Source organism: Pezoporus flaviventris, unplaced genomic scaffold (genome assembly GCF_033815535.1).
Source record: "Pezoporus flaviventris isolate CSIRO_AGI_PZ_B2104156 unplaced genomic scaffold, CSIRO_AGI_Pfla_v1 ptg000031l, whole genome shotgun sequence".
In the NCBI taxonomy this organism is placed as follows: Eukaryota; Metazoa; Chordata; class Aves; order Psittaciformes; family Psittacidae; genus Pezoporus; species Pezoporus flaviventris.
Window position 1 is genome coordinate 60,243,694 of NW_026892579.1, and position 14,560 is coordinate 60,258,253.

The 14,560-nt window shown below is 43.4% G+C and overlaps 1 protein-coding gene across 1 annotated transcript; it reads right to left on the reverse strand.

Moving 5' to 3' along the window:
• Positions 1–1,408: 1,408 nt before the first annotated feature.
• On the reverse strand, positions 1,409–8,149 carry CNRIP1 (cannabinoid receptor interacting protein 1). The gene is made up of 3 exons (XM_061461506.1): positions 7,868–8,149; positions 7,021–7,165; positions 1,409–2,368 (listed from the first exon to the last, which is right to left on the reverse strand). The coding sequence occupies exons 1-3, from the start codon at positions 8,044–8,046 to the stop codon at positions 2,204–2,206; spliced, it is 489 nt and encodes a 162-aa protein (XP_061317490.1). The 5' UTR covers positions 8,047–8,149; the 3' UTR covers positions 1,409–2,203.
• Between the last annotated feature and the right edge of the window lie 6,411 nt (positions 8,150–14,560).

Genomic DNA, 14,560 nt, shown 5'->3' on the forward strand with positions numbered 1-14,560 from the left:
ATGTACAACCAAAATTAGGTTGCCCATAGAAGCTGTGGCTGCCCATCCCTGGAAGTGTTCAAGGCCAGGTTGGACGGGGCTTTGAGCAATCTGGTCTAGTGAAAGGGCAGGGACATTTGAACTAGATGATCTTCAGGGTCCCTTCTAACCCAAACCATTTTTGGTTTCACAGAACCCTAAGTATGCCAGTTGTTGTAGAATACAATTTCTTTCTAGTAGTGCAGAGCTAGAATTGATTGACAGCTGGAAGCTTGGTATCATTTAAGCCTGTTATCTGGAACTTCTGCTGAAGTGCTGGCAACAACACGTCTGTCTGAAGTACAGATTTCATTTGAATTTGATCAGTTCATTTTTTTTTAGTTTGAAGAATTCTTTGTGTAATCTAGGAAAGGCCTAGGAAAGACGTTAACATAGATTACTTCTAGAATTTCATCACAGTGAAATTTGCCTACGTAATATTGCCTCAGAGCAGAGATGCAGCTGGGTAGCAACCTGTTCCAGTGGTGTGTTACAGCAGTGCTACTGTCAGGTTCTTCCGTCTGTAGAAATCTGTAAATGGTCAAGCTTTTTGATTAATAATTCAACTAAAGAAAATATATCCTTGGTATATTACTTGTGTTCCAATTCGGTACCTTCCACACTATGTTAGTGTAATGAAATTCAGCTGCATTTTATCAATAAGCTCTACTGAATGTTACCACATTAACTGTCTGTATTCTAACAGACTGAAACTGTATTTCCTAAAAACTTTGGATAAAGAACATGAGTACTTTGGACTGGATTCTCAGACAGCACTGACTATGAACCCTCTCCTGTCTGACTTTCTAAAACCAGTGACTTTCTTGATACAGTATTTTCAACTCATTTATATGGTCTTACTAGGGAAGAAATTGTTTATGTCCTTTATTACAAAGATCAAAAGTAATGGTAACCATTTACATACACAATTTACAAATTATTCACAAAGGGAATCACAGATATACAAGAACTGACAGCTTCAGCCCAAGTTGGGGATGGGAGAGTGTACTTGTTCCCCTGCTTTTATTTACTGAAATAAAAGATATGTTTGTTTTTTGTTGTATGTATTAAACACTGATCTAGTGTTTATGTAGCACCTTTAGTCATAACCATGCAAATGCTTACATGCTTACCTTTATTTGAAAGAGTGCAATGCATGTATAAACATGTTTGTTGGTCAGAAATCCTGTTGATTTTGGGTACAATACAGTGGCCAGGCTTGAAAAGGTTGATCTGTAGGATTTAACTGTTTTGAGCAATGTGTGTTTAAAACAAAAATGAAGATTACTACCAGAACTCTTAATTTAAGAACTAAATATAGTATGGTTGCTGTATCTTTCAGGAATATACTGTATGATCTTAAGATAGAAACTAGCCATGTTGTTAGGTGTCTGATACCATAGCTGGTTTATTGCTTTTCCCTCATTCAGGTTAGCATATTTTATACAGTTTCCTAGAACTATTTCAGAGACTGCAAAACTTTAACAAAGAATCCTATCTTGAGAGATTTGGTAAATTAGGAAACTTCACAAAATATCTTAACAGCACTTACCAAAAGGGAGAATGAGTTTGCAAATTCCCTGGTATGAAAGCACAATATCAACAGTGCAATAGCTGCCATTTAGCTAAACCTACAAATATCCACAGTTTGCACGTTTTGCTGTCCACTGGGATGACATGTACAACAAAATGCTTGAAGAAGCACACCGATTTAGGAGCAAACACAAATGCAAATACAGAAATCACCCAGGTGATGTTGCATCCAATTTCTAAGCAATAAAGCTAAACACTTTGCAAGAGTTATGTCTAGTGGAACCATTTAGTGGGAATAATCCAGATACTTATGACGCTATTATGATGGTATGACTTTCTACCCAGCTATCAAATATTCTTTACCATGAACTTTCAGTATTCTCAGGATGACAGGTAAAGAATGTTGCAGATGCCATGGTAAACTTAATATACAGTAATAGGCAAAGATTTTAGTGACACCACCTGTATATACAACATAGTTGTTGGAACCTCATGGAACAAAGCAATGTTACAGTATGCCTTTGTTAAGGCTTCTTGCTGGTTTAAAAAGGTAGATTCCTCTTTAGGGAGATTGTCCAGCAGTACTGGTTTCACATCTCTTCAGTGTGAATCTGAATTCTCCCCTTTTTATTTTAAGCCACTGCTAGACTCTTCAGCGGAAGGTCTCTTTATTGATCCACATAAGACTGCGTGTTTCATTTGGTTTGCATTCGTACTCAATACAGCCAAAACTGTTACCCCATTGGCAATGATCCCGCTTGTGGTAGTTGTAGAATTTGACTTGCCAGACTGTTTCAAAAACACCAATGTCGTTAAACTGCAAGGAAGAGGGAATATCAGTGTTAGTGAGCTGATTATTTTGTTGGTTTCTCTCTCTTAAGGAAACTGTGGACCATAAAACAGCTGATGTAAGGGTTATTGTTCCTCAACTCAATAAATCAAAGTTCTGTAAAGCCTGCTCTAGCAGTCATAAAGTCTTTTATGGTGAGGCATACATAAACCATGAAGGGTCAGATTCTCCAGCTGCTATCTGCTTGCACTTGCATCTGGAAAGGCAAGTCAGTGAATATGTTCTAGATCCCACATGGATAAATGTTACTAACAGCAAGAATCAAAGCCGTAATCCTTAGGGTGACTCAGCAGTAGTTGGCCCAATGATCTTCAAGTGGCTTGTACATACTGTAGACCATGTAGCAGCAATCTGTAGTGATGTAGGCCATCACTTCACCTTTATACCATACCTAGAGGCTGCTCCTTCTTTTGCTTAATCTAAAATCTTTAATGCCCCTGTATTTTGTAGCCTTGTGTTAGCAGTGTCTTGACTGAGACATGCTGCTATTAGACCACTTACTCCTTCCCTGGATTCTGTTCCACATTTTACATGAAACAAGCAAAAGAAGTTATTTGTGCATTTCTGTAATTGCTAGCTGTACTGTGATAGTGCACTTTTCAAACTGAGGTATGAGTAACAGAAGCTAGGAAGGAGATAATCAGCGTGTTTAGCAGATAAGTGTCAAGTACAGTGAAGGAGTAGTGAGACATTGTCTGTAATTTGTCTTATTGTATTTGTAACTTTGGAGTGAATGATACTATGGCTCTAGTAAATTTTGTAGAACAGAAATCTCCCCTTTTTATTTTAAGCCACTGCTGGACACCTTTACATCATCAGGAAAACCTTGTGAGGGTTTCAAGGATAGATTATGATTTCAGTTATAATGCTGCTGCAGAATTTGAGTTTCTGTGCCTCGACACGTTGCAGAGAATCTGAAGTGTGGGTGTGAAGCCTGTATGTATTGCAGTTGGTCCCAGTAGCATGGCTTGATTGTGTTATGTTGTTAGATACTAGATGTGGATTCAGTGATACTGAACAGCACTGTTCTTCAACATTTTTTCCTTTTAAATATTTCCATCACTCACTTTAATGACAGCTCCTTCACTTGACTGTTTTCCATTCCCATCATGTGCCTGGGAGCTGACCTTCAATCATCTGCCTATTACAATCCCACTTGAAAAGTCTGTATGAAAGCCCTTTTACACAGTGACTCTTCCCTGAGTTACAAGCAGTCTTCTCTATCCAGTTTTCTCAGAAGGACATGTAGTTTATTTTTTTTTAATTCAAGATGTGGTTTGTAAGCTGCTGCTGTGTAATGGACATTGCTTTAAACCTTCCCCAGCCCACTGTGGTAAGTTAAATTTAGCCTTGACAACGGCAAGAATTGCTGTGTGCTGTTAGGGGAAAGTTTTTATTTGGCTCCAGTTCCAAGTGTTATCTTAAAGGAATATCTGAAATATTTCTGTGCCTTCATTTGACAAAGAGAGAATCAGATATCTTTGTCAAAAGACAGCCTATTTTATCTCTCCCAGCAACTAAAACCTTAATTAAGGTTTGGGGTTGGTGGTTTTGTTTGATAGTAATCCTGATGCACTCATAATGCAAGAGTAAAAGTTAAGCACATTGGATATTACTGTGCACAATCCAGAAAGAGAAATTGTCAGAGAGGAGCATCAGCCACCCTCAGTGTGGAAACTGAGGAATGAAAGGCATTTCTAGTAGCATTTGTAGAAGGTGGTATGATACAAGAAGAGCATTTCATTTTGTTAATGTATGAAGGATCTGAATTTCAACAAGACAGAGGAGGGAAACAAATTCTCTATTCCTCCAATGACCCAGTTTTGCTGAGCTACCCCAAGTAGTTTGCTGTGGATTTCCTGGAGAAGGAACAAATTAACTGCAGGGATTTTCTACTACCCTGTGCCTCCCCCCAAACCCAGTGCTTAGCAGATGCAGCAGCTCTGTGGCATCATGAACATTCTGCATCCTCAGAGTTCCCCTGAATTCCCATGACTCCTGCAGCTAAATCCTGGCTCCTTCACTGGGCCTGTATATGGGCCTCCTCAGAGAGGAGGCATGGCCCTACTTGTAGGTCAGGCTCACTTCCCTGTCTGCTATTCCCTCTCATCCAGTAGTATAGGTGTGAACAGTTAATCATTGCCTCTGAATTTGCATGCTAGGATGATTTGATGACTATTTATTACTGTGAATAGAGGTTTAGCTTCTTAATTCAATCTGAGACTAGTCTGGTTGAGAACAAAATGAGAGGTTTCTAAATAAGTTTACATCATTTACTAGAGAGTTTAGCAGTTTCTCCATAGTGAGCGTAACTGAGCATTCATGTAATAGAAATATATCCTCAGATTCTGGAATTCAGAAGCAGGATTGTTGTTTTACATGTACAGACTATGGCTGTAGCAGGCCAGATGTCTACTAGCCAGCTGAAGAAGGCACACAAATTATTTGTTTGAAGTTTTAAAGCAGTTGGAAAACAATTTTTTTATGGACCTTTATGGACATTGTGTCTTTCAGGAGTATCAAACCAGTGCTTAACTGCAGGATTGACCTCACAATCTGTTTCTAATGTGAGTTCAGATTTTATGCCTTAAATAGTGTCCTTATCTCCCTAGGATGTATTATCAGGATCCTGCCAGTTCTAGAAAAGGAAGTGGAGGCAGAAGTTCCTCATAGTTGAAAGAAGCAGGAAATTTTAAAGCCATTTGTAATAAGCCCAGTTTTGAAGAATCAGGAACTAGGTATTAGAAGCAGCTTTCAGACTGGGTATCTTGAGGCTGGTTGCCTTAATCTGTTACAGCTCTGTCTAGCTGAGCAGCTAAATGATGAGTTAAACATGTAAATCCCAGTTGAGATGCCTATATTTATACATAAAAGTAACAACTGTGGAGATCCTGAGTAAGTACTGAAAAACCTATCTATGAAGATCAGATCCTAAAAAAGGTTGAGGACCTGCTTAATGCTTGAAAATCCTATTAGCATCATGGTTAATATCCCAGGATTTGATTTGTAAAAGCAACTGTTTGGGCAAGTAATGTGGCTTCGCATTCTGATGCTGCAACAAAACACCTCAGAGCTTGTATCTGTAAATCAGACCCTCCTTGCATTTCTTGGAATTGCTTTATTTGATTTGACTTGGTTTTCTCTGTAAGAAAAGTTAAACATCCAGATTTTTAGGGTTCATATGAATGTTTCACTTAAAGCTAAGTGTGGCTATCACAATAAGGATGCCTTAGTCAAAGCAGCTGGGTTTTAGGGAGCGCTGCCCTTTCACCTCCTGGTATAAAGAAATTTAACTGTAGTACTCATCAGTGCCATCCAGCAGCCCTGTTCCACTGGTTGACGAGTCATACTGGGTGTTAGGTTTTCCTGGATGTTAAGAGGAGGTGACTGTATGCAAAAGTGATTAACCTGGACAGATACTTCAGGGTAGTCTTATTAACCTAAGATTCTGAAGCAGTAACTGCTAATGTGATGTGGGTCTCCACAATTAAGTTAGGTGTGCTGTAATTACTAGAAACACCAAATAGAGACACTACAGTTCTTATTCAGAGGGGGACTGCCATGCTAAGTGATGGCTGCAGATAAGAATAGCGAAGATAAAAGATCGAGATGAGATCTTGCATGCTGTGACCAAATGTGAGAAAAAGCTGAAATCTGGTGGGCTTGGCAAGGTCCTAATTTATGAGAGTTGGAACAGACCTTTAAGAGAGCTTTGGATGAAGATAGCTTATTGCCCCATTTCCCCTTTTTGGTACAGTAGGCAAAGAATAAACAGCAAGAACCCCTCAAAACTGTAATCAGGAAAGGGGGAAAAAACCCAAACAAGCAAACCAAAGACAGACCTCCCTCTGCACCCCGAGCATACCAGCCAAAGAGTGCTATGGAAATCTGCCTGCTGCTGTTCCTGTCTTCTGTCAACTCTGCCGCCTTACAGGCTGGAGCTTTTGTCATCTCACTTTGAGGCCATGGCATATACCAGTTCTGGCCCTCGGAGCTTCTCTTTAAGGTTGGGGTGAGGAGCCACTTGAATAAGAACTTGTTTGTGGATGCAGAGATAATGTGATAATGGAAAGATATGGGGAAAGGGAGAAGACAGCCCTGGGTTTGTTTTCACACATGCTTTCAGCCTCTGGTGGGTCCTCAGGCATCCTGCAGATGACAGGTGGAAGGTACTAGTCACCTCTTGTGCTTAGGGCATGCTCTGCTTCAAAACACTTGGTGGTGCTGGCAGGCAAAAGGGAGGCCCCTGTATGCCAAGGGCTTGGGATTGGATTCCTAGCCAGGGATCTTGGTGGGAGCTGCCTGATGTCTGTAGTGTCCTGCAGAAGAGGCGAGAGGTTCAGCTCACATTTCTTCCTGCTGCAGCACCTGAAAGGGCTTTGCAGGTCTCTAGAAATTCCCCTACTGTTTCCTAGCCTCTCTTGGCTTCCCCTTGGGAAGCAGGGCTTGTGTTTTTTAGCTCTACTCTGATCAGCAGTCTTACTGACACAAAGGAAACAGGAGGCAGCAGCTGTGATCAGACTTTGTCCTGGAATATTTCACCTCCACACCTCTCTCTGGGATACAACCCCCTGCTCCTGTCCCTTGTCTTCCCATGCCATGTTTGAGGAACCACATACCTGCATGTTGACCTGGATGGGCTGTCTCTCCCCACTCTTGGTATGGGGCACCCCTTCTGTGTCGTAGATCCCTGTGTAAGTGACCACCTGTGCATCCCTTGATTTCTCCTCCAGTGGGACATTAACACCGCCGATGCCCATTGTCCTGCAAAGAGACGGGATCCAGCCTTTCAGCAGCTCTGCACCTCCTTTCCTTGGCAGCTTGGAGCCAGCATGTGGGCTTGCAGCCTGGCAGGCTCTGTGCTGGGGGATGCCTCAGGGATTTTAGCAGGCCTGCAGGCAGGTGCTGCTGACTCACTGGGGCTCCTGAAAAATGTCAGGGCTTTGCAGTCCTCCAGGGAAGATGTCAAAAGGAAAGGCAGGAGGGATCTGATCTCGAGTAGCTGGGGAGAGGTTAGTCAAATCCCTTCTTCAGGGCTGCCCCTCCACTTGGAGCTGGCTCCCCATCTGAATCCTCCCTGGTCCCAGTCTCTGCTTTGCCATGCTGCAGCAAAGGCTTAGGCATGGTGTATCCTGACATGCAAGGCCAGAGGGGCCTCTTTCCTCTGTCTCCAGGGCAAACCGTGGGGAAGGAGGAAGAAAAGGAGCTGGACTTGAAAGAGCTCTGGGGAGAAGGTGTAAAGGGAGAGGGGAGGAAGCGACTCCCAAACATGGCCTCTCTCCTGAGCCAGAGCACTAGGAACAGCTGGCCAGGGGCTGAGGAACAGGGCCACCAAAGCAAAAAGGCAGGGAGGGAGAAATGACGGAAACCCCGCGCTGTCAGCATGCCAGGAAAAAACATTAAACCTCTAAAAATAAAGCAGGGGGGAAGGGAGGGCCGGGGGAGCCGCCCCGAGCACGGACTTACGTGGCCTGGACGGTGCCGGGCCGCAGGACCACCTCGATCTTGTACTTGGCTCCGGTCAGCAGCTTGATGGTGCGGTTCTGGCCGAAGCGCTGCCCGTCCACCTTGAAATACACCGCGCCGTCGTTGGGCTGGATTTTGAGGGAGACGCTGATTTTCACGAGGCCGGGAATGTCGCCCATCGCTTGTCACCGGCGGGGTGAGTGCGAGATCTGCGCCCCTGTCGCCACCTCCGCGGAAGGCGGCTGGCGGGAACAGGAGAGCGAGGCTGCGAGGGAGAGGAAGAGGAGGGGCTGCTTGATCCCCGCCGGCCCAGCCCTTCCCAAAAGCAGCGGATGATATATATTTGTTTTTTCCCTCCCCCAATAGCGACGCAGCATCTGGGCGGTGGATGCGCCCCCCCCCCCCCGGCTCCATATCCCACATTGTGGGGATATTTGCAGCTGCTGCGATTGCAGCCGGTTTCCAGGGAGTTAATCCGGCCCCAATTACTGCAGCCGTAATCCCGCCGTTCTTCCCGGAGGGAGCACGAGGGACTCGGACGAGACCGCGCGGCGCCGTTCAGCACCACGGGCGCGGACAGCGGCGCGGGCCGGGAGCGCCCCGTGGGGCTCCCCCACCGGCCGGAGCAGAGCAAAGACGTGGGTCTGTGGCTCTTCTCTCCCTGCGTGGCAAAAGGTTTTTGTGAGCCACCGTGCCTAGACTGTGGGTTTCTTGCTCCCTAAAGTTAACAGTTAATATCTAGTGTTTCTATTGGGGTGGTTTTTAGAATCACTTTGATCTCAAACACTTAACAAAAGCATTGCTAGTAGCTTAACTATTAACAAATCATTAAAGATAATTTGGGTAGCTAATCGGATGTATACGAAAAGAAATGAGATGTGCCAAATTAAGTCTTCTGAGACCCCACCTGGAATCCTGCATTCAGCTCTGGGGGCCTCTAGCATAAGAAGGATGTGGAGTTGTTAGAGCAAGTCCAGAGAAGGGTCACAAAGGTAGATCAGAGGGCTGAAGCACGTCTCCTGTTAAGACAGGTTGAGAGAGTTGGGGTTGTTCAGCCTGGAGAAGGCTCTGGAAGACCTTAGGGCAGCTTCCAGTGCCTAAAGCTGCCGACAAGAAATCTGGAGAGAGGCTTTTTGTAAGGGCATTGTGACAGGACAAGGGGGAATGGCTTTAAGATCAAAGAAGGGAGATTTAGATTAGATATAAGGAAGACATTCTTTCCTGTGAGGGTGGTGAGACACTGGCACAGGTTGCCCAGAGAAGCTGTGGCTGCCCCATCCCTGGAAGTGTTCAAGGCCACGTTGGACAGGGCTTGGGGCAACCTGGTCTAGTGGAAGGTGTCCTTGCCTATGGCAAGCGGTTTAGAACTAGATGACCTTAAGGTCCTTTTCAACCCAAACCATTCCGTGATTCTATGATGAAGTACTAACTGGGGAAAAGGTTATTCTGTCAGAGGGAGATCACAAGCAGCGATTCATTGACCACTGACTCAGGAACCAACCCCACACCCCAATTAAAGAAAAGTAGAGATTGACCGTGTGGACTAACTAACATAGGAAGCAAGAGTTGCTTAACACATAGGAGATTGAGTAAAAAGTAATGAAAGAGTTATTTAACTTATCAGTGAAAGCTGATGTCTTTGATTGGAAAAAATGTATAAATAGTGTAAAGCCAAGCATAGGTTTCATAATGTGTCCAGCCAGCCTTGTTTCCACAAAGATGAGGGCTGGGCAAGATCCCTTCCTCTCAGAACTGTGTGTGATGAGTTTTGTGTGTAACATTCTACCATTTGATAGCAGTCACTGCCAGAGGGAGTTGGTTTGGGAGATGTTACACAAATGCAGCCACTGCTTCTCCCACTGAACAGTCAAGAGTGAAACAAAAGCTATTAACCCCCCCAGCATATTCCTTTGTATAGTGAGGTAGCAGCGTTATCAACATTAATGTATGAGAAGAATCTTTTGGGTCTGGTGTAATGTCAAAGGGCACCTAATCAAAGAATGGTTGCATCTAATCAAATAGTAAGTTGCAGCAACAACTCATCCCACAGTGGGGGCCAGCATTTGATCACAATCATACACTGACCTCCATCGATTTGTTGCAAAGATCTTTTCTGACTTCAGAGGTCCACCAAAATCAGGTAAGATGAATCCCTCCAACCACTGTCAAGGTCAACAATGAATGGTTTTGAAAGTATCTTGGAAGTTAACAGATGTTTTCAGATGAGGAAGCAGCTGCTATGTACACACACGCATCTCATAACACTATGGCTCCACAAAAGAAGACCACATGTGCATCTCTTCCCCATCTTCTTTTGAGAATTCTCATTTTTCTTTGCATTCTGCTGAAAGTGCTGCACTTTGTGGCTGTTTAAAGTTAGGCTTGCAGCAATTCCCAGTTCTGCAAGTTTAAATGTAATTCAGTATGAAATCACAGAGGCCTTATGCATGGGGAATCTGATAGTATCACTTAAAGTGGCATGTGAAGAATAATAGCCATTGCCAGGGATCAGTTTTACTCACCTCTTGGGCCAGACATATCATGTTGTAGTAAATCGTGTGTAGCTGAAGACATTGATTGCTATTAGTTTCCCAAGTACATGAGAGGTCAGATCTATAACGAGTATTTTTTCCCTTATTATTTCTGCCTGAATGGTCATCTTTGGATGCAGCTCAGGCTGTGACTTTATTCCAGACCACTGTGGCAAAAAATAGCAAACATAAGGGAGAACTAAAAAAGCATATGCCTGAGTAACTGGTTTACCATGTGAAAGTGAAATCTGGTGAGAGTAGAACATTTACAAAGAAAGATTTTTAAACATAAAATTACCTTTCTTTTTATCAATCTGATATCTTTGCATATGTCAACACATTTACTTACCCGATCCTACCAGACACTCTTTATCAGTGCAGATCAAGGGGGCAGAGTGGCTTTGCTAAGTCTTCCTGGGAGGTTACTTTTGTTGTTCCCACCTTAATGGCCATGACCAGCCTCACCTGGGGCCTCTACCCACCCCTCTGCCCATAGGCCATCAATCCTTTCTTGAGTTATGTTTAGGGGTGTTGGTCTCCAGCTCTGCCACAGATATATCTAGCCATGGATGCTGTTGATTTTGATCTGCAGACTGACTACTTGGCTACCATGGAGGTGCCTGATGCTGTGGTCTGTCCCCTCACTGAGGGTGGTAGGATGGGCCTTGGTTGGAGAAACTCATACCTGTCCAAGCCCTATGGGGATTTTCTGTGGGTTCCAGCCCCAAGGCTGCAGCATGGTTACCTGATATTAATTGTTTGATGTTCTGTAGGGAGCAAGATACCTGCAAGAAGATGGAGGCAGTGTGGTTTTGCCAGGAGCACAGAGGAAATGTGCTCATGTTTACCAGGTTCAAAGTTAAATAGGTCCTCACAATCTTAGGACAAGGTTGTATTTCTTCTAAGGCACAGCGGTAATTTATTTCCAGGAGCAAAGATAAATTTGTGTCCATTCCTCCATTCCCTACACCTACATTTAAGGGGTGGAGGTTGGAATCTTTAATGTCCTTGTAAAGTGAAAAACTGCTTTTTTTTTTTTAATGTTTGTTTGGGTTTGGTTTTGCTGCCCCCCCCCCCCCCCCCCAGCCCCAGACCTTCAAATCTGTCTTTTGTTCTCCTGTCATCTGAGGCTTCCCAGCCTGTTGTCTGGAGTCAGCAAGGTATGTTAAGCTAATTTCCTTCCCTTGGGCAGGAATGTTGCAGCACTGGCAAACCCCTTAGTGCTTTTGAAGGGAGTGGTGGGCTCCTTCAGGTGAGCTGCAGCCAGTGTGCTGGGCTATTCTCATCTCTTTTTCTTCCCAGAACTAGGGCATTCTTTTCACAGTACAGCTTCATCCTCCAAGACCTCTCTGTTCTACCTAAGCCTTCCCTGCTGCAGCCGCATTACCTGCATGTATCACACAGGAACTACTGTAGGGGAGAGGTGAGGTTGTATGCATCCAAAGAAAAGCCAGAGCCAATATGCAGATAAGCCGTGGTTTATGCTTTGTGCAAGTCTAATTTGTCTAGAAAACATTGTGGAAAAATCTATTTGATATCTTGACTGCATCCACTCAATATGATCTCTCTAGGCTTGGTGCTATGTCAACTGCATAAGACTTTCAGTAATACTATTTATGCAGGCCTCCCTACTTGGAGTTAGGGCACTAATCCTGCTGCATAGCTCCACAATAAGTAAATGTATAAAATGTGCATTGAGGTCAGAACAAGATGGTTCATTTATGACTGCCAACCCACAGGATTTAGATTCCAAGGTGATACAGACAATACCTGTATAGTCTTTTCATGTTTGCCCCTATTTGATTCCTTTCTTACCACAGGGCTAAATTTGGAAATGTTCTGGATTTGGGTTTCTTTTCAAGACATGGATGCAAAGCCACAATCTCTCTTTTGCTAAAAATAGCAACATATGTATGATTCCATATGGAGTGAATTGTGCTGAGACTTGCACCTGCCAGCTCTAAATTTAATGCTGTAATTCTTTTGACACCTCTGCCTCTGCACAGAAGTGGGAAAGGGGTTTAATGGACTGTAAGCCAGACTGAGTATTTATCACCTTTGCAAACCACTTGTCTATTATTTTTCCCATCAGTCATTTTGAGCATACAGCATTTGGTTTAATTTCACCTGGAAATTTGATGCATATTTGTGGAGAACTCATGTGCTCAGTTAGACACGGAGTGGGCTTATGGCTTTTACAGTGCAGCAACCATGTTTGAAGAGCAGCTATGCAAGGGCTAGTAGAGCAGTGAAGCTGATGCAACAAGCTGAGAAACCACTTGCCTTCCTTGCAGGGCTTATGGCTTTTACAGTGCAGCAACCATGTTTGAAGAGCAGCTATGCAAGGGCTAGTAGAGCAGTGAAGCTGATGCAACAAGCTGAGAAACCACTTGCCTTCCTTGCAGCCAACACCTTTATTTGCACAGATGGGGTTCCAGTTTTCATTATGAACGCCCATCAGTCTCTCAGCTCAAGCAGATCCCTTGCTCAGATAAATGTGGTTGATCACTTTTTTTTTAAATGCAATTTTAAAAATGCAATTTTTTTTTAATTATTATTTTTAATTTTAAAATGTTTAAAAAAAAAACAAGCTGAATTTTCTGAGGAATTACAGCAGCAAGATCTGCTGGACAAGACCAGGTCACTTACCAGTAAACTGAGATAAGATCCTCAGCTCTTGCAGATTGTGCTATTGTGACAAATGTTGCTAATCCATTGTCATTTACCTATTCTTGACAGAAATGGAGAGAACAGGGTAAGTTATAACAGTTTTCCACAGCACAGGTCACTTTCTGCCACCCAAAGCTCTATTCGTCCCTCTATGGAGAGCTAGGAGAAATACAACTCTTCCTCTCTCAGCACAGTGCTGTTTAGGAATAGCATCACAAAGACAACATGCATCTGCAGTCCAGGCTGTTTCTCACACCTCCCATGGACACTGTACGTATGGTTAAGGACCGTTTTGCTTCACATTAATGATTTAGCTGATCAGCACATTTCTGCCTGGGGAAGGATGAAATGTTGATTCCCCTGTGGTGATGTGTGATAAATTAAACCAAGCCTCAGTGTTAAAAGAAAAGGATTGTTCCAGACACATGTAAGGTAGAAGGGGAAAAGGAATAGCTGAGCTTTGAAGATGAAATAGCAACAATATAGAGAAAAGGAGAGTTATAAACTATATTACACACACACACACATATATATAAACTATATATAATTAGCTGGTTGCTTCCAGCTAATGCTGGATGGAGGTAATTTTATTCTTTGACACTGAGTTGCTTAAGTATCTAATGGTAAATCCTGGAGTCATTGGCTTTGTGCCACTGCATCTAGAATTGCATTCCACACCTTCAAGGGCTTTTTATGCAGGTAAATGAGAAACTGAGCTTTTGCAGAATTGTGGAGTCAGCATCCTTTTCTGTTTACATTAAACCACTTTTTAGTATAAGGTCATTTAGATATCCTGTTGAAGAGGATCTGTCTCTGAACGTTTCATATCACCAATTTATTGTGCGGGGCCCTGTCATCCTGACTCAGCACAAACACTGAACCAGCAGGAGCAGGAAAACCTATGGAAAAGCTGCCTGCAGGGAGGGAAATGCTGGCAGATTCTTTTGTGTTTGCTCCACTCAAGCTGTTCCACTTGGGAAAGGGTTTCCTTTCCTCAGGTCTGATGGTCAGCAAGGTAGAGACGTAAGAGCTAACTGTGAGCCAGTTCTTGGTCCCTAATACTCACCCCAGGCTTTGTAGTATTATGGCCTCAAGGCAGCTAATAAGGGGATAGTTTGGCTTGCAGCTGTACAGTGAAAGTTATTTAATATGAGTTGTCATTGTCTATGACCTTTAGTTTTGGCTTATCCACTGAGAGGGGAAGGGGGTGACTTTTCCCAAAGATGGAACCACTGGAATGAAAGGGAAGAGAAGGAGATAGCTGACCTTCTTAAAGCAAAAGGAATTAATGACAAAAAAGACATTTTATAGGAGCCTACAAGCTCCTGAGTCCACCAAGCATTTTATGCCTTATGGGAAATGAAGAGAGCCTTCACAGAAATTTAGCTTGGGAAATTCAGTTAGATCATCTCAACTCTGGAATGCATCTTCAATTCATTTCAGGTCCTGGGAATAGTAGGCAGATTCTTTACTGTAAATTTGACAAAGCTCT